The sequence below is a fragment of the Carettochelys insculpta genome, chromosome 3 (assembly GCF_033958435.1).
Source record: "Carettochelys insculpta isolate YL-2023 chromosome 3, ASM3395843v1, whole genome shotgun sequence".
NCBI lineage: Eukaryota > Metazoa > Chordata > Testudines > Carettochelyidae > Carettochelys > Carettochelys insculpta.
The window spans coordinates 119,292,361-119,318,226 of NC_134139.1; the positions used below are offsets into that span (position 1 = coordinate 119,292,361).

At 42.2% G+C, this 25,866-nt stretch overlaps 1 protein-coding gene across 3 annotated transcripts; it reads right to left on the bottom strand.

Moving 5' to 3' along the window:
- Positions 1-5,671: 5,671 nt before the first annotated feature.
- RWDD1 (RWD domain containing 1) lies at positions 5,672-25,614 on the bottom strand. 3 transcript variants are annotated; one of them, XM_074988809.1, is made up of 8 exons: positions 25,473-25,523; positions 22,899-22,964; positions 21,226-21,331; positions 20,056-20,186; positions 17,127-17,270; positions 13,383-13,515; positions 11,340-11,402; positions 5,672-7,714 (listed from the first exon to the last, which is right to left on the bottom strand). In XM_074988809.1, the coding sequence occupies exons 2-8, from the start codon at positions 22,905-22,907 to the stop codon at positions 7,602-7,604; spliced, it is 699 nt and encodes a 232-aa protein (XP_074844910.1). In that variant the 5' UTR covers positions 22,908-22,964; positions 25,473-25,523; the 3' UTR covers positions 5,672-7,601. The 3 variants fall into 3 exon arrangements, with proteins under 3 accessions (XP_074844910.1, XP_074844909.1, XP_074844911.1); XM_074988808.1 differs by lacking the exon at positions 21,226-21,331 and having other exon boundaries at positions 25,473-25,614; XM_074988810.1 differs by lacking the exons at positions 22,899-22,964; positions 25,473-25,523 and adding an exon at positions 20,674-20,773 and having other exon boundaries at positions 21,226-21,242.
- Positions 25,615-25,866: the final 252 nt, after the last annotated feature.

Genomic DNA, 25,866 nt, shown 5'->3' on the forward strand with positions numbered 1-25,866 from the left:
TTGGGCAAGAAAGGTTCCCTCTTCTTCTCCTTGCACCCAGCACTGGGACTTGCTGTCCTGAATATAAAAGGGCACCTCCATAGATTCTAGCTGCTGAACTTTGCTGCTGTGAAGGGAAGGAACCAGGCTGACTGAAGGGGGGCATTTCTCCCCTTCTTTTTTCTCCAGCAGCTAGAGTCTCTGTGGAAATAAGTTATGAACTTTTTATTGACACCCTCCATGACACCTTCCAGAGCCAGGTGATGATATTAGCAAGTTGCAGTACATTCCACTGAGGAAGCCAGCTGAAACTCACTACCAGACACAACCTTTAGCATCTTGGAGTGGGATGCCCTTAGAGTCACACATACAAAACACTTAATTACACACAATGCCCTTCTCTGTATCCTACACCTTCCCAACAGACATGCTGAATAAGTGTTGACACAGCCCTAACAGAATCTCAGTATCTCAAAGCAGTATTGTGTATTTTGACAGGATTTCTTTTAAGAGTTAAACACAGGTGAAACGTCTATAGACACATGCTTCTTTTCTTAAATTTGGAGTTCTCTCTCTAATCCAGTGGTTTTCAACCAGTGTGCAATGGCACACTGGTGTATTGTGAGAACTGTCCAAGTGTGCCACAAAATTCTGTCAGCTGTGAAATTCTGTCAGTTTCCCCTCATCACCTCAGCCCCAGCTGGCCCAGGGTTCTTCAGTCCTCCCACCCAGTGGCTCTTTGTAGAGCCACTGTGAGGGGAAATGCCGACCCCACAGGACCCCATCCATGCTGGGAGGCAGTTGAAATGCTGCTTCCTAGCCCAAACAAGCTGATGGGGAGCCCACCCCATGCCCTCCTGTGGCAATGAGGAGTGGGAGAGAGGGGGACCCTGTTGGAGCAGGGATGTGATTCAAATGCTGCGTCCTGGCTCCAATGGGCTGCTGGGGAGGGGAACCTGCTTTCAGTTACTCATTTACTCAACATCCCTGGCATGGTGTTGAGCAGATTTTGAAAACATGTCTGTGCTCACTGTCTAAGATGGTGTATTCTGTGGTGGATTTGAAACATTAACACATTTGATCCTTGCTAACTTGTTGTATGCACTATTACGTTGCAACCCTCTCCAGTAAGACTGTAACCATAGTAAATGTAAGTAAATGGGATGTTTATGAGCGATCAATTCAGCTGAAATAGTGGGTGTGCCATGGAATTGGTTGTCTCACTGAAGTGAGCCATGCTACTGAAAAGGTTGGGAACCACTGCTCTAATTCACCAGGTGCAGAGCTAGAACCATACCCATTGTTGTCCATCTGAATAGCTGGTGAAAGTCATTAGAAACGTCTTTAGCTAGTATATGTTTGCAGACAAGATATGGGCAACAAATAGCAAAACGTTTTAATTTATAAATCAAAGTCAACATCTGAAAACATTGAAAAATTCACTTCATACCATCTATAAAAGTTATAATTCCCTTCTCTTCCCCCCACCCCCACAAAAAACAAGAAACCCTTAAAATCTGTGAGCACTAAGAGAAAGTAGAAGTCTAGTGCAGGGATGTTCAACTCACAGCCCGGAGGCCAGAACCTGGAACATGGAGCCTTTTTATCCAGCCTGCACTGCCGTCATTTCCTCAGTGTGGCTCACGCAGGCCCTGGCTCCGGCTAGAGCAGCTCCAGCTAGTGCAGCTTGAGTGGGGTATGGCCTCAGCTGGTGTCACTTGGGCATCAATGCAGATGCAGCTCGGGCCCTGGCTTGCATGGCTCCTGCTGCTCCTGAGGTTGTGGCAGCTCTGTAAGTCGCCACATTCAGGTTGTGCTGAGGGTGCCTGGCTCAGGGGGATGGGAAACAAAAGAAACATTTCTATGCTGGCCTAAGTAAATTATAAATGCACTTCATGGTTTCATCTTAATTGTGCAGTAATAATTGTTAAATTTTTTTCCCTTAAATGTTCCAGTTAAAATTGCTCCACTCAAGTTATACTGAACTTGTCGTTTTTTATTACATCTTCATATAAACTTTAAGCCAAGTTTGATGGAAATTAGTTCCTTATTTTTATGAACCTTTTCATCCAACATGGGCTCATCTAGTGGACAACGCTGAATAAAATTAAAATTTAAGTAGCATTAATAGTATTTTAACCAGACTTAGGAAAAGCACATGAATCCTAACCCCACATTAGTTATCTCTACATTAGTACATTAAAAAGAGAATTACTCACCTTGTACAATTATCGAGGTTTTTTGAGGTGCCCCCCCCTGTGGATGCTCCACTTCAAGTGTTGGTGAATCCTGGAGATTTAAAGGTAGCAGTGTGCATTTGGGTCACACATATGCAGTAGACATCTTTGAGTGCCATTGGTGTTATGTCTAGAGCACACAGAACAGCAGCCCTCCAGTTCCTTTGCAGTCCTAACTGCAAACTCTGGAGTAGAGGGTAGGAGGGTGGGTAATGGAGCACCCACAGGGACACATCTCAAAGAACCTTAGTTCATGATCAAGCTGAGTAATCTTTCCTTCTTTATGTAATGTCGCTGTGGGTGCTCCACTTCAGGTGGTTGTGCAGCAGTATCCCTCAGAAGGCAAGAGGGACTTTGGGTTCATACAAGTCATTGAGGTGAGTACTGTTAGGCCTACTATGGCATCAGACCTGGGAGTCATAAGTTATTGCACAGTGCTCAGTAAATTTGTGGACAGAGGCCCAAATGTCTGCCTTATAAATCTGTAGTATTGGAACACTGTGTAGGAATATTACTGAGGTTGAAACAGATGGAGCAGAATGCACTCTGATCAGTGGCAGCTTAACACAAAGACAAAAAGGGCAGTGGTCGCAGGGCCCCTGGGCGTGAGAGGCCCTAAGGCTCCATAACTCCATTTTGTGAAAGCAATTTGCTTTGATGGAACAAAAGAAATGTCATTAATTCTTATTTTAAAATTAAGTGTAATTTTATCATGCATGATGACTAACAATAAGCATGACTTGATCTTAAAGCATGAAGAGATTGTTACATCCAGTCTCTTATATTTCACTATCTCTAAACACATTTAATAGAAATGTCAGTTTAAATTAAATTTAATCCACAGATTTAACTTTGCACTTACAGTAAAATAATTGGAGTGCTCAGGGAGGTGCAAGTTCTCTGTTAACAACACAACCTCTTCTGTTGGAGAACCACAGGGAATTTTTTTTTTCAGGTAATATTTATTACCACTGCCTTTTATATAGTCCATCAGGCCTCTTTCAGTGGGGTGTTCTTTAAAAATTGCTTTTCAATCATGACATTTTTGCTGGAGACTGATACTACATCTATACTACAGACCCTACCCTAGAATAAATGAGGGCTTGTCTAAACGGACATGGCTGCAGTGTAGCTGCTGTGGTAGGGAGTTTAGCAATGATGCTGCCTACACTCATTGGAGAGCGTCTGCCATTAGCTTAGGAGGTACTCCACCTCCCCGGGAGGCAGTAGCTATGTGGCTATGAGAAGCCCTCCAATCCGCACAGTGCTGTTTACACCAGGAATTAGTTCAGTGTACAGCGTCATTCAGGGTGGCTGGTTTTCCACAACACCAACGTACATTTGTACTGCAGGTGAGGCCTGCCTGTACAGCTATGGCAGCACAGCTCCCTAGTGTAGGCAAAACATATGCAGATGAAAGATTTTCTGATTTAAGACTATCACATCTCTGAATGATGATAGCTAGGACCACAGACACACTGTCAGAATAGCTGCACATAACAACTATGTCTACACGAGAAGCATATGTTGACAGAAGTGACTGGAAGGGATTTCCTGGCAAACCTTCTGCGACAGATTGCATTTACACATAAAAGCAGGTCAAGAGAGCAATCTGCTCTGTTGACAGAAAGCAGCGAGACTGCCCAGCCTTCTCTCAACAGAATGGCTGACCAGAAGTTCTGCAAACAGGGCTGCCTGGTGAACTGGAAGCCCTTTCTGTTGACAAAGCACCTACACACCTGTTTTGACGACAGAACACTGTCGAGAGAAGCGTTATACCTGAGCAGGGAGAGGTATTATACCGTCAGCAGATACGCCAGGTTTTGCCAACAAACTGTCAATAAAGTGCATTACCCTTGTTGATGCTCCATGGTTTTTCCATCAAAAGCCCAGTATTGCCAGGAAAAGCCGCATGTGTAGACATAGCCCATGAGTATCAAATTGTTTCTAAACAAGTAATGGAGTCATATGAACAGAATCTGTGACAGAAGAACACGTTTTCACACCATACACATTATTGCAATTTTTTCTTTTTAAACAAAACATCCCTTGAGAGGTGCCCTCTGGAGACTAACAACTTTCTGGTCAATAATATGATTAAATGTTTGTAGCAACATCACATGCAATGTTATGAACCACCTCAACTGCCACTGTACCCCATCCTGTATGATAGCACGTGTCCAGACCCACACTGTCCTGACTAGGCAAAAGATGTTCAAGAGGTTTATCTGAAACAATACATATATCTATGTAGTAAGCAGGCTTGAACCAGAAAGAGCAAGAAATGGCAAGACACGAGAAATCTGCACTTCAGCATACACAAGTTAGAAGAAAGAGCAAGGAGTCAATTCACCATCAGACTCCATATCACTTTGTTGTTCGAATAAACTTTGTATTGAAGGAGACAGTGAAATATAAGAGACTAGATGTTACAATTACTTCATGCTTTAAGATTTATACATGCTTGTGGTTACTCAATACATGATAAAATTACACTTATTTAATTTTAAAATAAGAATGACATGACAAAAGAATCCACTTCAAAAAGTGACCAGACTATAAGATGTGAGGGGGCAAAACCACCCCAGGGGATCTCTCCCTACTTCTGTTGCTCTTTTTCACCTGAGATAGAAACAGTAACCCATTCTGAGGGGAAATCCTAACCAGAGAATATGGTTATCTGCATATCTGCATAATTAAGTTTTAGGTAACAGAAATCAGTCTTTACGTCTTATTTCCGACTGTAATACCTTATACTTATATTCACTTAAAACATCTAAATTAAAAGTTTATTTAACTGCAAACTAATCCAGTGCCGCATTTAAACTAAAGTGTTTGGCAACTCCAGGAAGTAGCAAGTGGCTAATATCTGACTATCCAGAAGAGGACTAGAGAGCGTAGACCACACATTTTGGGGGAATTTGGTAACCTGTTGGGTCACCCTGGAAGTAATAACCAAGGCTGTTTGAAGTCAGAGTATCGCTGAACTATTGCTGACAGGCTGCTGGAGTCAGAGTTGCTGGACCAACATAGTAGCTACGTGTGGACTCTCAGTATGACCTGCATACTGGCAGGCTGTTTGTAGGTGGCCCAGGTTGGAAGCTGCAATAGTAAAGCACCATGAGGCATCCCAGGATGCAGGGCAGGCAGTGAAACATGCCCTCACAGGTCTGAAATACACTCCAGAATGCTATATCAGATCTGTGGAGCTAAGGTTCTCATATTTCAATATGCAACTAAAAATTATTTCTAGTTCTCAAAACGTGACAACAGCAAAAAACACTCTGCATACAAAAAAAATTAACTTGTTTGATGCCCTGGTTGTTAATAGCAATGAAGGGTCCTGTGGCACCTTAAAGACTAATAGAAAAGTTTTGAGCATGAGCTTTCGTGAGCACAGACTCACTTCATCACATGCAGTGAGTCTGTGCTCACGAAAGCTCATGCTCAAAACTTTTCTGTTAGCCTATAAGGTGCCACAGGACCCTCCATCGCTGTTACAGATCCAGACTAACAAGACTACCCCTCCGATACTGTTGTTAATGTAGTCACACTAAAAACATGTTTTACATTTAAAGTGTGCACATAAGCCTCCTCCATCTAGAGGCATGGCAGCCCCCAATCCCACCTTATTCAAAGACCTGTCTCTTGCCATAAGCTTTATGCTTAGCTGTTGTCTGAACAATCATTCATAAAAAGCCTCAAAGCATATTTGAAAAATGTTATTACATTATAAATGTATTTTTTGTCTGAGGGAGAGAGACCACATTCATAAACAAGTACATCGGCTAAAATATTTAGCAACACAGAGATCCTTGAATTTTCATTTATAACTGATGGACAATAGCCAACATCTATTGCAGCTTGAACTGTAACTACAGAGGAATTATAATAAAAGTGTCTTGTCCCTTCCTCATTGAAGTTATTCACTTTAACTTCATCTCTCTTGCCTTGGTTTATTCACTCTTTCCTTTGTTTCTCCATTTAAATTATTATTTTCCACTTTAAGACCTATACAGCATCCTCTTTACCCTCATACCCATTTTGACTTGCTACATCTTCTTACCATTAGCACTTGCCTTCCATTTTTCACCCATCTCAATAGCTTGTGACCTTCCAGCCATCCGACTGTTCTTCTCCTAGATGCACTATTGTGGAACACAAAACAGTGCAACAAAGCACAAATCACGCTTATGGCACTGTAACCCCTAAGAGAACTGATGGACCAACATGTGCATGCTGGGGCCTGAAGCTTTGGACTCTTTCGCTCTACCTTGCACGAGAAGACTTTTCACTATAGTTGGGTTCAACAATGGTAACGTCAACTAGATTCACACCCAGATTCCATGGGCTTGTCAATACTAAGAGTATTCTGAACTGCTACTCAAGTGTAACTATAAAGATTTGGTCTTAAATTCTGCTGATTGTAGAACATAAGTCCCATTAATTAAAATTATTTTTGTAACTTTGTTTGAAATCAGGTTAACTACTGTACAAGTTCAAGAGAGAAGGTGGCTTTCAAACCGATCTATTCAACTTTTAAAAGTAACTTCAAGGCCTCCGCACCCTTCAGAATTTTTTTCCAAATTCTTTGTCTGGATTATGGCCAAAAAGGTTGAAATTTGAAAACAACAGAAATAAAAGGGTTTTCACTGCTCTGGTTTCACTTTTTTTTTTTAAACAAATTGTGTCTAAGATGTCAATTTTAAACTGTGTAATTTGAAATGGCCAAATTACCCAACCGTATTTGTTATGTAGAAACTATTTTAACATCAGCAGTGTTAACTGTGCTGCTGTAGTAGGGGGAAGAGGAAGGAGGTCTAACATGGAATGTCAAGGGAAGGTAACCAACCAGTCAGCCTCTCTACAGACATTAATGAATGAGAGTGGTTATAAGCACCATTAATAAGTTGTATTTCAAGCACTGCAGAGTTCCACAGACACAGCAGTTTTATAGTAACCACTCCCCATATCTTCTCCAGAATTTCCACATGTATCTCAGGATGAAGATAACACCATAGGTGTTTTTGTACTGCAGCACATGTAGCATCTGCTTTAGCACCTTTTCATCTTGCAGTATCTCTTCAAGGCCAGTCACTGAAGTGGGAAGGGGGAGAGAATAGATGTGTGGGGTTTCCAGACTTCGTACAGATTAACAACATGCCTAACATTTCACATTTGAAATGTTAAAGTCAATTTATTAATTAACATGAAAGTCATCAGAAGAGTATTCTCCTGAAATTAAAATAGTTTGGTTTTTTCCTTCAAAAATGAAAACCAATACATGCTCGGTACAGCCACAGATGCTGTGGCTTTCCTGACTGCCTCTTTCTCCCTACATGTGTCCACACATATAAACGACATGGCCAATTCTGCAAATTCAGTCTAGTCACTATCTAAATCAACAGGGTTGTAATCAGGGTCACCCTCTTCATCATCCAGCTCTAAATCATCCATTTCCTGGAATAAGGATTCATCCACTTCCACGCTATTTCCAGCTGCAAGGAAAAAAAGAAATAGTGTTTTGTTATGGATTTTTATGAAAGAAGGGAGGAAAATTAAGATCTTCTCTGTCATTCTTCAGACAGAAAAAGAAAAATTCATTGTTCTGCTACTTCTCCATTAGGCAGATGAGTGGGAGTCCCCAGACTGGCTACAGTTTCCAAAGGGGTGCTCACCTCCATCTGAAATTTTTTAGGGGTCTGCAAAGGTTGACTGCCACTAAGCTAACTGAAAATCCGTAAAGTCCTTCACTCCACCATGGAGAAAAATTCTGCATTACCTGCTCTTTAAAGTTATTCCACATTGCTGGCCAAAATTTAAAGAACTTTACTATTTGCTTCATACATATCAACTTAAATGGAATGAAGAGAGGTGGAGGGAAAATGCCACCCCACATTTCTTATTAACTAGAAAGAAGCTTTTACCACTCCAGTGCTTAAGAGAGCTAACTGTGACAGGTGAAATATCTACAGTCCATTTTTAAAGTGATTTTACCACTGCTAGTTGCAAGAGATGGCAATGATTCACCAAACAATATACCCAGATACCTTTGAATAATTCCAAAGTGAGTCCTGGAAGTTTAAAGGTCTCTGTGGTCCCAGTTTTGCAAAAACAAGCGAGCAACAAACAAACAAACAAAAAAGTCAATAGGACTGTGTGTGTGTACACTTAAGTACAAAACAAGGGCCTACAGGAATATTAGAAACAGAGCACCTCAAAACACTCGTCTAACATGGTAATGCTACACAATGCTTTCAGGACAGCAACTACTGCAAAGTTATTTGAGAACATCTGCCCTACAAAAGTTTAGAATAATACTGGTTAGACCACCATGAGACCTTTCCATGTGCTTCAAACCTTCCTCCTCCAGCACATCAAGCAACAATAATTCTCTCTCAACTAATTTAGCTCATGAAGCATTGTCAGTTATGTTACACAGATGGAAAAACTGAGTTTTAGAATTAAATTAACTATGATGTCTAATGAAAAATGGCAGAACATAAAATTCCAACATTTGTACCTCTTCCCCTTCTTTCCAAAAAACAAAAAATAAAACCCCAAATTTGATTCAAATGCAGTAACAGTAAGGCTTAGGACTTGTCTACACTACTGGTTATATTTTGTCAGTCAGGGATGTGACATAAGTTACATCAAGCCACATGCCTGTGTGGACAGCTCTTTGTGGTTGGAAGGGCTTCTCCTGCAAACAAAGCTACCACTTGTCAAAGAGGTGGCTTTACACACTCTCCTGTCAGCTTACAATGCCTTCACCAGAACCACTACAGCAATGCAGCTGCATATGTACCAGCTGTGCTATCGTAGTGCTTCTAGTGCACACTAGACCACACAGATGCCAGAGGTGCAGGTCTGTATGTTTTCAAGTCTCCTTCTGAGACAACTAAATAAATGGCTGATAAAATCTGCATTCTCAGTATCTGGGTCTGTGTGGAACAGCAGTGACATCTGCTGGCCACTTAAAACAATCTCAGGTTTATATTTCTCACCTGTGCACATTTCACAGGAGGTCCCTGTTTCCAGTCAAAAGACGAAACTATAGAAAAGGTTTGAGATTTATCCACCCTCTTCCCACTGCATATTAATAGGAGAATGACAATATGGCACTATATTAAAGTGAAGTTATTTAAAACTGAACTGCAGTTTCTTACTCTCTCTCATAGTGTCATGCACACCTCACTCATGTGCCCATGCTGGGGGACACCAGCCCTACTCTCACTTAGGGCCAGATCCTGTTTTGCTGAAGTCAGCTGGCATTTTGTCAGACAGAAGCAGCACCAGATGCCCACTGAGTTAGGGCCACCACATGGTTTAAGAGTTAATGCTTTAACGTGAAGCTCATCAAAAGTAAAATTTGAAGACCCTAATATGTTTTAACAAAATGTATATCTATTCTAGTCTGCGCTGGTTAGGCCTCAATTGGAGTACGGTGTCCAGTTCTGGGTGCCGCGTTTCAAGAAAGATGTGGAGAAACTGGAAAGGGTCCAGAAAAGAGCAACAAGAATGATCACAGGACTAGAGAAGAGGACTTAGGAAGAAAGGCTGAAAGAATTGGGCTTGTTTAGTTTGGAAAAAAAGAAGATTGAGGGGGGACATGATAGCAGTTTTTCAGGTATCTAAAAGGGTGCCATAAGGAGGAGAGAGAAAACTTGTTCTTCTTGGCCTCTGAGGATAGAACAAGAAACAATGGGCTTAAACTGCAGCAAGGGAGGTTTAGGTTGGACATCAGGAAAAAGTTCCCAACTGTCAGGGTGGTCAAACATTGGAATAAATTGCCAAGAGAGGTTGTGGAATCTCCATCTCTGGAGATATTTAAGAACAGGTTAGATAAATGTCTATCAGGGATGGTCTAGACAGTATTTGGTCCTGCCATGAGGGCAGGGGACTAGACTCAAATGACTTCTCAAGGTCCCTTTCAGTCCTAGCATTCTATGATTCTGCTACAGAAGTTAGTGGCATGGTCAACATGGCATGTTTAAGAAGGTGAATTTCCTGTTTCATTTCAAGCAGCCTGCAAAGGACTTGCATAAAATACACATTTTCCAATTCCTCAGTCTTGCTTCTTGTGTGTATTCAGAGTTTTATCTGCTTATATCAGTGACAAAAAACATTTTTACTGTTTACTTGTTAGACCTAAAAAAAAGTGAAGAAAGCTAGAAGATAGACTAATTCTATTCCTTCTTGTGCATCAACTGAGTTAAGGCCTTGGCTACATGAGTAAATTACTATAGTTTAACTTTACTCTTGAAAACCAGTTTGGAAGAACATATATTTTGCTACTTGTTTTGAGTTTGTTTAGAAAAAACTAACAGAAAACTTTTGAGCATGAGCTTTCGTGAGCACAGACTCACTTCAGCACAGACCTGATGAAGTGAGTCTGTGCTCACGAAAGCTCATGCTCAAAACTTTTGTTAGTCTATAAGGTGCCACAGGACCCTTCGTTGCTGTTTAGAAAAAACAGCATTTCTGCTAAAGAAGTTCTCCCCACACTGAACAAATACTTAAGACAGCTTTAAGCATAATTAAGGCTATAGCTTAGTCATGGGAGTTCACGCAGTCATGGATTGCCTCACTTTACCAGACCTGCAGGACTTCTACACTTCAACTGCTGCTCTTCAACTGGCCCTGGCTAGAATCACGTCCCTGAAGCCCCAGTTCCATGGTTTCTCCTGGGGGCTGCAGTCAGGGCCGTGCACCTCTGCTCACTGGTGCCGCGGGGCCATGTGCTCCCCCATGGCTTCCCATGACCAAGTGCTATGCCCACTTGTGTGGCTGGGTCTTGGCTGGCGCTGCACAACCCTATCCCACAGCTGCAGCCAGATCCAGAGCAGGGGCTCGTTCTCCCCAGGGCTGTGCCACCTGCTATGGTTGCTGGGACGCCATTCCTCCCCACCACCTAGCCTTGCCCACACGATTATTTTTGATCAAGGACAGGTCACGGGGTCTGTGAAATTTTATTTATTGCCCGTGACCCGTCCACGACTTTACCAAAAGCAATCAAAGTCTTAGCTTTAACCATTATTACATGACACAACTGATTTGAAGTTTAATCAGATTTCTAACCAAATCTTTCAATAATGCAACAGGGAAAAAACAGAAATTTACCTTCTTCTAAGAACTGAATATCAGAGGTGTCAAGATTATGATCTGTTTCAAATAGTTGTTTTCCTAAAAGGAATAATAAATATTAAAATTAGTAATAGCTTGGAATGTAGTTACTAAAACAATGCAATGTGAGTATTTGCAAGGGCATTTTAGAATTTTAATATTTAAATTTCATCAAAATAACACTTGTTGATTAATGGACCCAAGGCATTTTGCTCAGACTTAGACTAGCTACATTTTTTTTTTGTTCAGCTCTCTGGGATCCCTTTCCTTACAGGTGAGATAGGCTTTGGTAAAGGGCTCCAAGAAAGAATTATTGCAGCCTCAGGTGAAATCAATGCTGTCTGCTGGAGAGAGACGGGGAACACCCACATGTCTACTCTGATCTTGTTTGCATCAATGCTGTCTGCTGGAGAGAGATGGGGAACACCCACATGTCTACTCTGATCTTGTTTGCAGCTTGGAGGTTGCACACGGTGCTCCCGGAGCATCAGGAAGGAAAAAGGGGGGATTGTGGATCGCTTACATCTAACAGGTCAGATCGACAGGTAAAATCATCATCTCTGTTCACTGACATGGGCCAATCAGGTCCACGTTTGTTGCATTCAATATATATTCAATTCCCCTTCTTACCATGACTCCACGGGAAGTAAAAAGGAACCTTTTATAAAAGTGGACATGAATCTTTCCATGCCCACATTACTTATCTTTAAAGAATCTGATGGAAATTCATTTTATACTGATTCTACAAACTACTCAAAGACTATAATATGCCTAATGTTCATGCTAAATTGTTTAAAACTTCTATATTTGTATTGCTACTACACAGCTTCTAAAAACATATCGTATTTAGCAAAATCTTTTCAAACACACATCTCCATGCATTTAACCTAATACATTTAAAAAGGCATATAGCCTCACAAGTTACATGACGAGGAGCTCTGCATGACTCAAAAACTTCTTTCTCTCACCAACTGAGGTTAATCAAGTAAAAAGATATAACATCACTCTTCTGGTCTCTCACATCTCCTGGGGCTGACATAGCATTGACATGACCACAAATACACTGCAAGAAACACTGACACTGAAAGGGCAAATTTCAGAGGTCCTTATTCAGTCAAACTTCCATCCAAGTCAGTACCTCTGTATCCGAGGCCCCATGTCTGATATCAACATATGCTTTGTGGGCACAACCCTGGTTCTCTTCATTAATCACACAGAAAGCCTACAGATGAGTGTCACCCTTTCTAAGCCATGGACTCAAGCTCTGAAGCACTGCCCTGATTTTGAACATGGAGCGGATATTTTCAGTGGGCCAGCATGAGCCTAAAAAGAGAAGATGTGGTTCTAAGAGACTGTAATTGCATGGGAGGGAAGGGGTCAAAGACAGACCATAATAACTACTCCTCTCCACAGGCAATTGCTGCAGCCCTAATCAAGTTGTGCAGGAGTTGTGAGGTAGTGGATGGAGAGGGAAGCCCAGGGGTCGAATTATTCCCTAGGCAGTGCCTCCAGGTAACTCATGCTTTCCCCCTGCTTACAGGCAGACTAAACTGAATTATAGGTACAGTAAGACTATTTCAACACCACTAAAACCTGCTTCTAAACCTCTCAGAGGACAAAAGATTGTATTAACAAATGTAACTCGCATGACGAAGAAACATGACAGGTATCACCTGTTTTTCAGTAGTGAATCAGAACCAATAAAATGTACATTCAGCAGAATAATTCAAGATGGAGCTGGCAATCTATATGTTCCAGCGCCACAAAGACTATCGTACTGTGCCGCTCTCCACTTTCCTACCCATTCCTTGATGTCGTAAATGAGTTTCATATGAGGAAAAGGCAACACTTAAGACACACGCTTGCTCCAACACATATGCTGAAGCCACCAAAGACACAACGATAAGATACTAAGAAGATAAATTTTCCCCATTAATAATCAAACCTCTTAGTATAAAAAATAAAAATTCTTGGATGTGGTTTCAACATTTGACATGCTGGTCTCATATCGGAAAACATGGAAAAATGGCAAAGTCATACCACTTAATTTATTTTTGCCTGCTTGCTCTTCTTCTTTCATCTTTTTTCTTTTAACTTCTAAGAGCTCTGCATCGAACTTTGCTTTCCAGCTTAGGAAATTCTCAATTGTAACAGGAGTGCCATGGAAACATAGCTACAAATGGAAAAAAGGTCAGATTTCAGTGGCAGAGTAATGATTAATATTTGCTTTATGGCTGAAACGACTGTATGCCAAGAACCAATAAACATTAGGATAATTTACTAAGACGGAAGAGTGCAACTGCCCCCCACCCCCTCCTCGGTTGCACTCATATTCTAAGGAGGAAGAGGACACATCAGAAAACTGTGTAGACTGTTCAAACCTTCAGCATCTGACCACAGACCCTCCCCTCCAAGGGCTGCTCAACATCCGACAACAGCGTGAGTGCCATGCAGTATGCTCTCATTCCTCCCCTTCCATCCATTTAAAATGAAAGCCACATGAAGGAGGATATGCTGGCACTAAATGGGCACTCCCTCATTTCAGGGAAGAATATTGGGCGAGAAGGATGATGTCAACATCCACTCTCTGTGCTTTTGGGAGGGGTTCCAAAGGGAGTGGACTGATCACGGAACATGCTCCCAACATTCGTAAGTAAAGTCAGAAGCTATTATACAGTCAGTAATTATCAAAAAGTTTTAACCTGGAAAGTGCAGTATTTATGATTTATTAAATCTGTAAAGTCGTGCTGAAAGTACAGCTTCTTCTGAAGTTTTCAACACCGTTTCTGGCCTACCAGTGTCTGAGACAACACTACTGCTAGCCAATCCACAGCAGCTGACTAACTGACTTGACCAAAACCAAACAGGGTCAAGTGGACTGACAAGTGTCAGGAAGCTTTTGAGCAGCTTAAGACTGTCCTTAGGTCTAACCCTGTACTATTGGGCCCAGACTATAATCAGGGCCCACTGTCAGCACAAACACTTGCGAGTGTGGGAGCAGTTTTAATGCAAACAGGGCAAGAAACTACAAACATATATGTGGGGACAACGCTTTCAACTGCAGATCAACCGTTCTGCACTGCGGTGGGTTCACACAAAGGGGGGAAAAAATCCTTCAGTGGAGGCAAATGAAAGAGCATTCTGTTGGTTCTGCATGTAGTCCATAGTAACGTTGAAGTGTGCCTATGTATCATCAACTATGTTTTCTCCTCAGCCTCAAGAAGAAAGTTACAGCCAGTGTGGACCCACCTCCCGCCCCTCCATCTGTAATTTGGGGATTGTATCATGAATGAATGTTTGTAAAGCGTTAAACCCAGGGAGAGAAGGTTCTCTGTTGGCAAGCAGCCACGTGAACCAATGGGAAAAGAGGGGATTTTTTTGAACTGAAGCAGTTACCTACTGAGACTGCATCTAAACTACAAGCTAATAAATTGATTTTAATAAATTCAGTTTTAACACTGGGTTTTATCCAGTCGATTTTGAGCATCCTCACCTTCCCACATGCTCCTCACAAAATCGACTTACTGCTGCCACACACAAGTAACTTAAATCAAGTGCTGCAGCCGTGTATTGTGGGAGCCTATCCCACAGCTCTCTGAGCCCTGTAGCATTCTGGCTATTTTCACTTGTGCAGCATTGGAAAAACAATACCTTGCAAGTAGACGTGGGTATCTGACGACAACTTCACACGTTTCATTCCCCTCCTTCCCCTGCCATGTTAAACAAACAACCCTTTTTCCAGACAGGAGTCTGGCTTGCCTTTATAAGAGATGGGCTTTTTATAATTGAGGGGAGGGGATGGGTACTAGAGCTGACCCAGCCGAAAGATTTTTGAAAACGGGATGAAAAAGGACTGGATCTTTGCAGGCTTGGAGCTGGATTTAGATGTCCTGGCAAAGAAGACCCTTAAAAGAAGAATATATTTAAGTAGACAGGGGTGCTACACTGAAACTGCAATGAATCATTGAAACAATTATGGCTTGGGGCAGCTAAAAGACCCCTGGCTACAGCCAGCTCCAAAAATCAAGACTGCCAAGGGAGACATCACCCAGGCAGCAAGACCACCCCCGGCTACAGCCAGCCCTGAAAACCGCGACCCTCACTGCGTGCAAGCTGCCTGGCACCATGCACAGCACATCCCTTCCTGGTTTGGGGTCAAGCCATGTTATGTGGCTAGGCACAGGAAAGTTACAGACTGCGTGGCGCTTCCGGGGGGAGGGAAGAGAGGGAATGTGGGGGTCAGGACAAAATGTAAGCAGCTGAAAATAAGTTTCTCGTGCAAGCACAACCCCCACTCACAGACTAGCTGCCACATGATGAGGGCGAAGGAAACTTCCAGACTGCGTGGCGCCTCCTGGGGAGGGAAGGGAGGGGATGAGAGGGGTGGGACAACATGTAAACGTCTGAAAAGAAGTTCCTGTCCTATCAGACACGCATGACCTCCCACCCACAGCCTCGCTGCTACATGGTGCGGAGGTGGAGGTGGGGTGCGGCAGCAGTGGCTGGCACCAGGCAGCGCAGAAAAAAAAGCAGCTAGCAGGGGTATAATACACAGAACCACACACCCCACAGCTACGCTACTAGCAAACAAAAAGAAAGAAGATTTTTCAGCCTCTCATGACCCTACAACCATGGGCTTCCAGGTGCCAAACTGAAACAGTCTTCCTGTAGCCTAACTCCTCCACAGCTGAGAGCAGTGGAGATGGAAGAGGCCAGAGCGGAGTACCGTGGGGCCCAAATGGAACATGTCTGGAAGCTAATGAATTTGATTTAAAGACATGGTGCTTCATCACTACCCTTCATTCGGAATTTTAAGTTCGAACTGAATGCTACATCCATCATGTTACTATGATATTATGGTATCGATATTATGGCAATTTTAGCGCTCCATAAATTGAGCTAATGGAATTTACAGTGAGCACAGGCACTTAGAAAAAAATCGAACTAACTGACTTAAAATCAATATTCTCAAGTAGCATGGATGTAGCCTGAGTCTTTCTTTTGAGCCAGAGGGGAGAGACATGGAGATATTTAAGCCTAAACAGGCTTGAGGAATTCAGCATATATCCATGCCTCAAGGAAATCTGGGCTATGTAAGCAGAAAGCATAGGTTTAGTCAGATGCATTCAGGTTATTGTTTTATTTTGGGATTGGTATGGAACTTCTCAGGCTGGCTGATGTACTCCCCTGTACACTCTAACTTTTAAATTGAATCCCAGGGAAGTAATTCTTTGTGTTTTAATCTACCGTGACTGATTTACCCTTTGTTCACTATAACTTCTAAAATGAATCCAGAGAAATAGTTCTCTGTGTCTTTATCTACTTTTTTTTATGTTGCTCTGTAACATATGTGCTTTATCACTTTATTGACATACTCTATCTTTGGTGTTATTAATGAATCTCTTTTAAAGACAATGATTTGATTCCTGTTTCCTAAAGAAGTGTCTGTATACAGACATGCCTAAGACAGAAAGGTCAGCTATCAGATTGCAGCTTAATTTCTTCCTCTCCGTTTCCAAGCTGTCTCCTAAGGGATGGTTAAGAGCTGGGGGTTACCCCACAGGGAGACGTGCCTTTTTTTTTCTCACTCAGGGGATCATAACTATCTCCCAGTGTCAGAGAATCGGTCGCACTGGCAAGCTTTTAAGCAGAATCCTGTAGAGGCAGGGTATTTTTAGGTCTCTTGCGGGTCCCCACCTTCTGCACTCCGTGTCAAAGTTGGGAACAGCTTTGACAGAAGGGAAACCAGAAAATCATTCGTTGAAAATGGAATATTTCACCTACCTTTTCTGCCTCCTCTGCTTCTCTTTCCTTCTGTTTCTTTTCCTCTTCTCGTCTTGTTTTTATTTGATCAACTATTTCATTTAATTTCTCTTGTACAGCTGACACTAGAGTGAAGATCATTACCATCCCCATGTTCTCTTCTGCCTGAAACATGAAAGATGGCAGTCTCAAACAGACAACTCACTAGGAGGTGATCTCACTGTAGACAGAGGGGTTATACCTTACAAAAGATATTAGCAACTCAAGCTCAAACCCAGGGAGCTGGGTGGTCTTGAGAGCTATAATGTCCACAGTTATTTTTAGCATGCCAATGTGAGCCCTCCTAGCATGAGTCTGTCTAGTAACATCAGTAGGCTCACTCCCATTTGTAGGGCAGACATATTGACAAGTGCTTGTAATCAATTGCAGGTGCCAATATGGTAATGAGTGAGGGGCTTCCCAGCACGGTGCCCCCAGTTCTCACTGCTGTTACCAGTCCTATGAGAAACACGCATGCTAGGATTGTTCAGCTAAGTCAGAGTTAATAGCAAGATCTTGTCTTGATTTTAGTTTCTTTCTTCAGTGCTTTAATACATCCTTACATCCTAGATGTCCAAAGACCTAGCATGTTCTTCTTTATTTCAGAAGTCTTAATTCAGGGTAACATTTATACAAAACAGTTAAAAACAATCCAAAGTATCCATATTCAGCAAAAGTTGTAGAGCAGGAGAGGTGTTATTTAGAGCTTTCCAGTATTTTGTTGTTTTTTGTGGACCCTGAAACAGGAAACAAGTTAACTCTACTTTGCCACACTCAGCATTTAAGGCCAGAAAGGGCTAGCAGATCATCTTGTTTGATCACTTGTATATCACAGGATACCGACAGGCCACCAACACCGCACAGCACCCACGCATTAAACCCAACAACCAAAATTAAACCAAAAAATTACAGCCCACAGAAGATTAAACTATTACATGCCACTGGCAGAGAACAGAAAGGACCAGTGCTTGAGACTTGAAGATATTGATTAAATTGAGATATACATCCAGATGATCCTGGCACAGGACCCGTGCCTACGGCATAGAGGAAAGAAAAAAAGCTCCAGTATCACTGCCAACCTAACCTGGGGGGAAATCATACCCAAACCCCATCCAGTGATCAGTCAGACTAAGCATATGTGAGAAAGAATCAGCCAGGAGGGACCTGAGAGAAAGAATTTGTGGTGTCACCTCTGAGCACCAGCCCACACAGTGGCCTATCTCCAGGTATTGCCATTCAATACTCCAGAGAAAAAAGCGGGGGGAATTGCTAGTAGTGTGGGGGGACAACTCACCACCAAATGCATGGGGGTGGGTGAGGGAGAAGGTAGGTGGAGGGGAAAAGAAGAATCCCTTCCTGATCTCAACAAGTGACTGGCTGAAACTCTTGCACAAGAGATTTTAGGAATGCCAGAAAAGAAGCAGAAAGGATCTCCAGGGATGCCAAGTCCTGCCTCTTCACCATCACTACCTACTCTTTTGCTCAATTCCACGTGTAAATGTGTCCAGCTCTCTCACAAACAAATTAAGTTGTTTGCCTCACAAGTCCTATTGGGAAGCTCCAGAACCCCACCTGACCGAAACCTTCTAATAACCATCTGAATCTGTTGGACAGTAAATACCCACTTATGCTAGCATAGGCTAAAGGACTAATTATCTCTTCATTCTCCATGATGTTTAGCCCCATAATATATTCACAGAAAACAACGAAATTTCTTAATCATTTTCTTAAGTTTATACTGGAAACTTAAGTCAACCTATGTTCTGTCAACTTACAACTACTGCAGTAATTACTGCATGTCCACGCTACTCTCCTTTGGTCAGTGCCATGCACCTTCATCAGGGATGCTATCAGCAGTCTAAGATGAGAAGAGTGGGGAGCTGAGAACCCTCTCTCTTAGATCTGCTTGTTCCAGAGGTTCCTGGCAGACTGCTGCTCCTCCTACACCCAACGCAGGTATGAGTCATGCCTGAGGAGCAGTGTTCAGCTACCCTGGCTTCTAGTCTTCCCTCACTGTCCAGAGCCAGGCAGCTTTGTCAATATCACATCTCAGGAATTTGTGATAGTGACAAAGCTGATCAGCTCCCAGTCAGGTGTGGGCTCCCACAGCCAGTGTTTTCAGCCCAGCTCCCAGCCAGGAGCAAGCTTCCGCTGCCCCACCTTCTAGCCTGTTCTAACCATGCAGCTCTCTAGGGAAATGAGGAGCAGCTGGGCTCTAGTTGCCTGACTTCATCAATTTCCGGTTCCTGCAGCGGAACTGACAAAAAAGCCAACAGCTTATAAGACTAAAGCAGTGCCGACATAGAGGACGTGCATCATCCTACCTACACAGACATCAGCCCTACACCTATTGGGAGGAGGAGTTATTATATTGGTGTAATATGGTACTAATATTGTCGGGATCAAGGCTGTAGTTAAGACACTAACATTAGGTCAGCATAAGCTGCCTCACATCAACCTGTGTAGTACAGCCCAAGCCACAGGCCACACAAGTCCAGTCTTTTAGTCTACTCTCTCAACATGGGATCTCCACTCCCGTGATCATCTTAACAGCTCTTCATTGTATCTTGTTTAATACGGCCATTTCTAAATCTAGATCAGGCATCCTTATATGGCTGAACTGTTATTCTTACATGGCATTTATTTAAAAAAAAATCTTCACAAAATGTTTTGTTTTAACTATATACTTTCAGTGTTTCATAACTGTCAAAAAGCAGTCTTTCCAGTTCAGAAAATTAAACAAGTTAATGTCACAATCACTCCCTACAACAGAATGCACACATCACTTCATAAGACATTTGTACTTCTAAGTTTCGGTTAGCAACAGAATTAACTGTCCCCAATTCACTTCTCAAACCAATGATTTATGAAATGACTTCAATAAATAAATATATATTTTAATTTGCCTTACTTGTTGTGCTAGAAGGTTTAATATCTCTGTGACATCATTATCTTCAAGGTTCTCCTGGGAGACTATTTCATAAAGTGGAGTTTCATCTGGATATTTTTCTCCATAGGTAAATTTAAGGGTTGCCTGGACAGCTGCAATACAAAAGACAGCTTACTATGACAGCCTCATACTTCATAAATATTAACTCGTAATGCTTAGGTTTACTTTAGTGTAAGAATCTTGTTTTGTTATTAAGAACAATATTGTAATGGAACTATCCCCTTATATACATGCTGTAATTATGACAGTTTGTTTGAATTAGTGCTGTCAATTAACTGTAGTTAACTCAAAAATTAATAATGATTAATTGCAGTTTTAATCACACAGTTAATTAAATATTCTGGATGTTCCTTCTACATTTTAAATATACTGATTTCCATTACAACATAGAATACATACTCATTTTATACTTTAATTATAAATATTTGTAGTGTAATGTAAAAATGAGACGAGATAGTATTTTTCATTCACCTCACACAAGCACTAACTATAGTGCAATCCATTGTGAAAGTGCAACTTAAAAATGTAGATTGTGCTAGATGCCTGCACTCAAAAACAGTGTAAAAATTTAGAGCCTACATGTCAAATCAATTCTACTTCTTGTTCAACCAACTGCGAAGTGAAACGAGCTTGTTTACATTTACGGTAGATGCCGCCTGCTTCTTATTTACAGCACCACCTAAAAGAGAGGAAACGTGTTCACATGACACTTGTACAGCCAGCACTGCAAGGTATTTACACACCAGATATGTTAAAGAGTCACAAGTCCCTTCATGTTGTGGCCATTCTTGAGAACACACTTCCATGCTGATGATGCTCATTAAAAAAATAATGCGGGAGAATTGTATGTCTCACGTTGTGTTTTACCCCCATTATACCATATGTTTTTATAGAAGTCTTGGATGATTACTCAGCATATTTTTCATTTTAAAAACACTTTCATGGAACATACAACATAAAGAAGGTACAAATGTGGGATTTCTAAGGACAGCTATAGAACTTGACCCAAGATTTAAGAATCTGAAGTACCTTCCAAAATCTGAGAGGCCAGAAGTGAGGGGCATGCTTTCCAAAGTCTTAAAAGAGCAACACTCCAATGAGGGAACTACAGAACCCAAAAAGAAAACCAACCTTCAGCTGGTGGCATCTCACTCAGATGAAGAAAATGAACAGGCATCGGTCCAGTGCTTTGGATTGTTATTGAGCAGAATCTATCAACAGCACGTACGCATGTTCTCTGGAATGGTGGTTGAAGCACAAAGGAACACAAGAATCTTTAGCACATCTGGCACGTAAATACCTTGAAATGCCAGCTACAAAAGTGCCTGGTGATTGTATATTCTCACTTTCAACTGACACTAAAGAAGAGGGCAGCGTTATCCCCTGCAAATACAAACAAACTTGTTTGTCTGAGTGACTGAATGAAAAGAAGTAGGACTGAGCAGGCTTGTAGACTCTGAAGTTTTACACTGTTATTTTTCCATTCAGTTATTTTTGTATATAATTGTACATTTGTGAGTTTAACTTTTACGACAAAGAGACTGCACTTCAGTACTTGGATTAAGTGAACTGAAAAAAAAAACCAGTATTTTTTATTTACAGTGAAAATATTTAAAATAAAAATTAAGTGTGAAATATACATTTTATATTTTGTTGTAATTGAAATTAATGTATTTAAAAGAGTGAAAAAATCCAAATATATTTATGTAAGGGGTATTCTAATAAGAGCATAATTAATTGCATGATTAAATATTGTAATCATGCAATTAATAACGATTCATTTTTAATTGCTTGACAGCCCTAGTTTGAATATACCATTAACTCTCAGATGTGCTATGAAAGTTTCTCTTTACATGAGATAATTCTAAGCACTTACTAGCTATTCACATCTTCAATGCACATTAGAATCAGTAATTAGTCTATGTTATGTTTTTCTGAGGTACAGCAGATCAGCAAGTACTGTCCCCTTTTAAAGGATAAAGCAAGTTAGAGAGATTAAGTGACTTTTCCAGGTCTATTAAGTGCGTTAACAGCAAATCCAAGATTAGAATTTAGGAATCCTTTGCTCCCAATTCTGAGCCAGCCCAGTAGACCACACCACCAGAAGTATTTCTCGCTCTAAACCACCATATAGCCTATTTGTATTACACTTGCTATGTAAATACCCTAATCAGCAATGATACAATGACCAGAGACTGAGTACAAAGCAGCTAGCTTGTGATAGGAGGACATACTGGACAGTTGTTATGACTGACAGAGCTTCCTGATGTTCTGAATTGCTACATATGTAAAATTTACATTTTATACAGTTATGTTTTACTGACTGAGGACCTGCTCTTACCGACTTTAACAGAGGCAGGATGATATCCAGCAGATAACTACAATTCTAGCTGTAAGAGCAAACTACAATTTATGTATCACAAGGAATTGAGTCTAAATCATAACTTACTAATCAGAACATATCAACAGTAGATTAAGAGTGCTCAAACAACAGTTAGGAAAAAATTATAAACTGTTTTGATCCTACTTTATGCAGCAGGCTGGACTAGATGACCTCCTGAGGTCCCTTCCAGCTCTAGAATTCTATGATTCTATAGCTGTAGCCTTACCTGATATTCTCAGCCCATTCACAAGAGGACAGCCAGATATCGCACAACAGGTTATTTCACATTATATCTACCAGTGATAATCCCAAGATCACAAACACTTGGAATAATATTTTAAAACACATCAGGCCTTGTCATTTCAGATGTTATAAAGAAAAGTTTTCCCCCAGTGATGTTTGGAATTTATGACCAACTTACTTTCATCATTTTCTCCTGCTTCAGATGTCACAGTGATAGTAAAACTTGTTGGGTTTTCTGATAATACTGCAGAAAAACAAAAAAGTAAACAAACAATAAATAAGAGATTCTTAGAATAGGACACATTTTCTTTACTAGCATATTGGTGCTACGGTACTTCTATTATTTCATTAAACTGTAACATCTTTAGGTCTCCAAGAAGCAGTATCCAATACGTTATGTTTTTTCTCTAGATGAACAGTTTTCTATTCTAGATGATTCAATGTCTGTTTTGTTTTCTGTTATTCAGAAGGGTACATGTAAAACCAATCTCTCAAAATGTTCACCAAAAGGAAATAGATACAGTGCAAACCTGATCTTCGTTAAGTTTCCCTACGTGAAGATATTGGAGAACAAATCATATGAGTAAAAGATGGTGAATATGTCTTTTTTTAAATGAATTATGTATGCACTAAATATCACATGCTTTTTTGGTATAAATGCAGCTGCTCAACCACCACCCATTCATTACCAGTGTGTCTCACTGATAAGCAGAACAGTAGTAAAGGACACATTTCTATCTTTATTATGGGAAAAATTTGCCCAAACTCTCTGATACAGAAATCAGCTCCTATTGGTATTTTTAAAAGCCCTTGAAAAAAGCAGAAGCACTTCTCAGAGCAAACAAGTGAATGGATGCTGCTTCAAAGAATTAACAGTAACTCTGGAGGTGATATGACAGGTGAAGGCAATTAACAGGTTACAACTTTGAACAACTTAGAAAAGTTAAATTCACCCGAGGCCACAAGACATGGTCCTAGCCACCAGCTGTGCACTTTATGACAGCTATGTAGGGGGCTCCTAGAAGAGCAACACCACAAAGGGGTCTCTGTGACAACTGTGCATATTCTGGGAAGAAGGATGGGCATGTAGGAGACCAACTGTTTTGCAGACTAGTGGCTCCAGCTCCTTGTACAACCTTTTCTGACCATCCAGTGTAGACAAGAGAGGCTAGACAATATGGTACATTGTCTGGAATAATGGTCACAGGAGGACTGTACTACAGTCCATGGTCTGGAGCAGCACTTGGAAGCTAGAGTCAATGTCATCTAATTATTCAGAAATATAAATATGTGAAATGAACGATTTTTCACTCACAAGTCTTAGAATCTGTCCTAAGCTTTGTTGTTGTTGCAAACTACCATAAAATTCTCTGCATGCATGGTACGATCAATGATTCAGCATCCTTTCACTTTTTGAAAGAAGGGGGCTTTTTTGAAAGAGGTCATGGACCATCGACACACAAAAAGTATTCTTTTGAAAGGAAATTGAAAGAATGTGGTGCGCCTTTCAAAATCACCCTCCCATTTCAGGAAGAGCACCCCCTTTTGAAAGCTTCTTTTGGGGAAAAAAAAAAGAAGTGTGTAGCTGCTCCGCAGGGCCCTTCTTTTGAAAGAGCTGTCATAATTTTCGATCCCTGGCCTGTTCTTTCAAAAGACCAGGAGTTGTGTGGATACTCCCTTTCAAAAGAGCAGCTCACTCTTTTGATCTGCTTTTTTGTGTGTGTGTGGACACACTCTTTTAAAAGATGCTTTTTCGGAAAAGATCCCCTGGAAGACCGTCTTTCAAAAGATCTCTGCAGTGTAGACATAGCCCCTGAGTCATCAGTAATAAATTTATATTCTTCTAACAAGAAGCTAAAATAACATTAACAGGGATTTTAAAAGACTGAAATAAGCTACAGGACAATTAAACAAGAATCCAATAAGAATTAAACTGTGACACTTACAAATTTGCTACAATACAGACCAAGAGCTTGGATCTACCACTACTTCCTTCTTTCTCCTCAAAAGTTTTTACAGAACAATAAACAAAAATGATTTTGGAAATTATTTTTGGGAAACCCTGTGTCTTCTGTTTTACAGGGCGGGGGGGGGGGGCAAGGCACACTAAGTGATCATAATACTCCATTCTGACTATCTTAGAAAAAGAAAACAAACCAGGTATTGCTAACGCAACAAGTAGGGAGGAACACTGAGCATTTGTTACCTGCTCAACAGTGCCACATGCCTCACGAGCATCAGAAACTGTTTTACAGAGAGAAAAGCCTGAGCCGGGCACCAAGTTAAAGCTTTCTAGGCTTTCACTTCCACCCAAGTGCCCGCAAGAGCCCCGCCTGCGATCCCCAGCTGGAACGCGCCGCAACGGGGGCGCTCCGCCCCAGAGCAGCCGGCGCCAGGGACCGAGGGGCGCGTGGCCTAGCAGCCAGGAGCCGCGGCAGGGAGAGAACCCGGAGTGAGAAGCCCCAGCGAGCCAGCCCCAGGCAGGGCCGTACGGAGCGGCCGGCAGCGGGCGAAGCGGCTGGCTGGCGGGTAGCGGGAGCTCTCAGCCAGGCCAGCCCGCCTCTGCCGCCCCCGCTGCGGGGGGAGCCCGGGGTAATTCCCAGGAGGCTCGTGCCGCGCAGCCGGGGGGGGGGGGGTCGGACCCGGACCCAGCCCCAGCCCCAGCCCCAGCCCCAGCCCCAGGTCAGAAGGAGCGCTGCAGGGCGGGAGCCCAGGCAAAGCCCGCAGCAGGGAAGGCGGCGGCGCGGCTGACCCGTGAACGAGTCCGGGTAGATGGACTCCAGCGCCTCCCGCTCGTTGCGCTGCTCCTCGCTGTAATCCGTCATGGTCCCGCGCCGCCGGCCACGGAACGGCCCAGCCACCCGGGCGGCCCGCGCAGGCGCACTCCACCCTGAGCCGCCTGGAGGGCGGCTCCTCTGCCCGACAGCCAGGCGCGGGGGCGGGGCTGAGGCCCTGCCACATCCACAGCTCTGCCCTCGACTGGGCAGGTCTAACCTGACCTAGATCGCTGCCTCTGCCCCGACCCGGCAGTTTGCCTCACCCACGGGGCGTGACTCCGGATTAGCCGTAACAGCGCGGCGTGTGGACGCTCCTCATAGGCGCCTCGCTCCGGTTCAGCTTCACCCACTTTGAAATAGGACGTCACC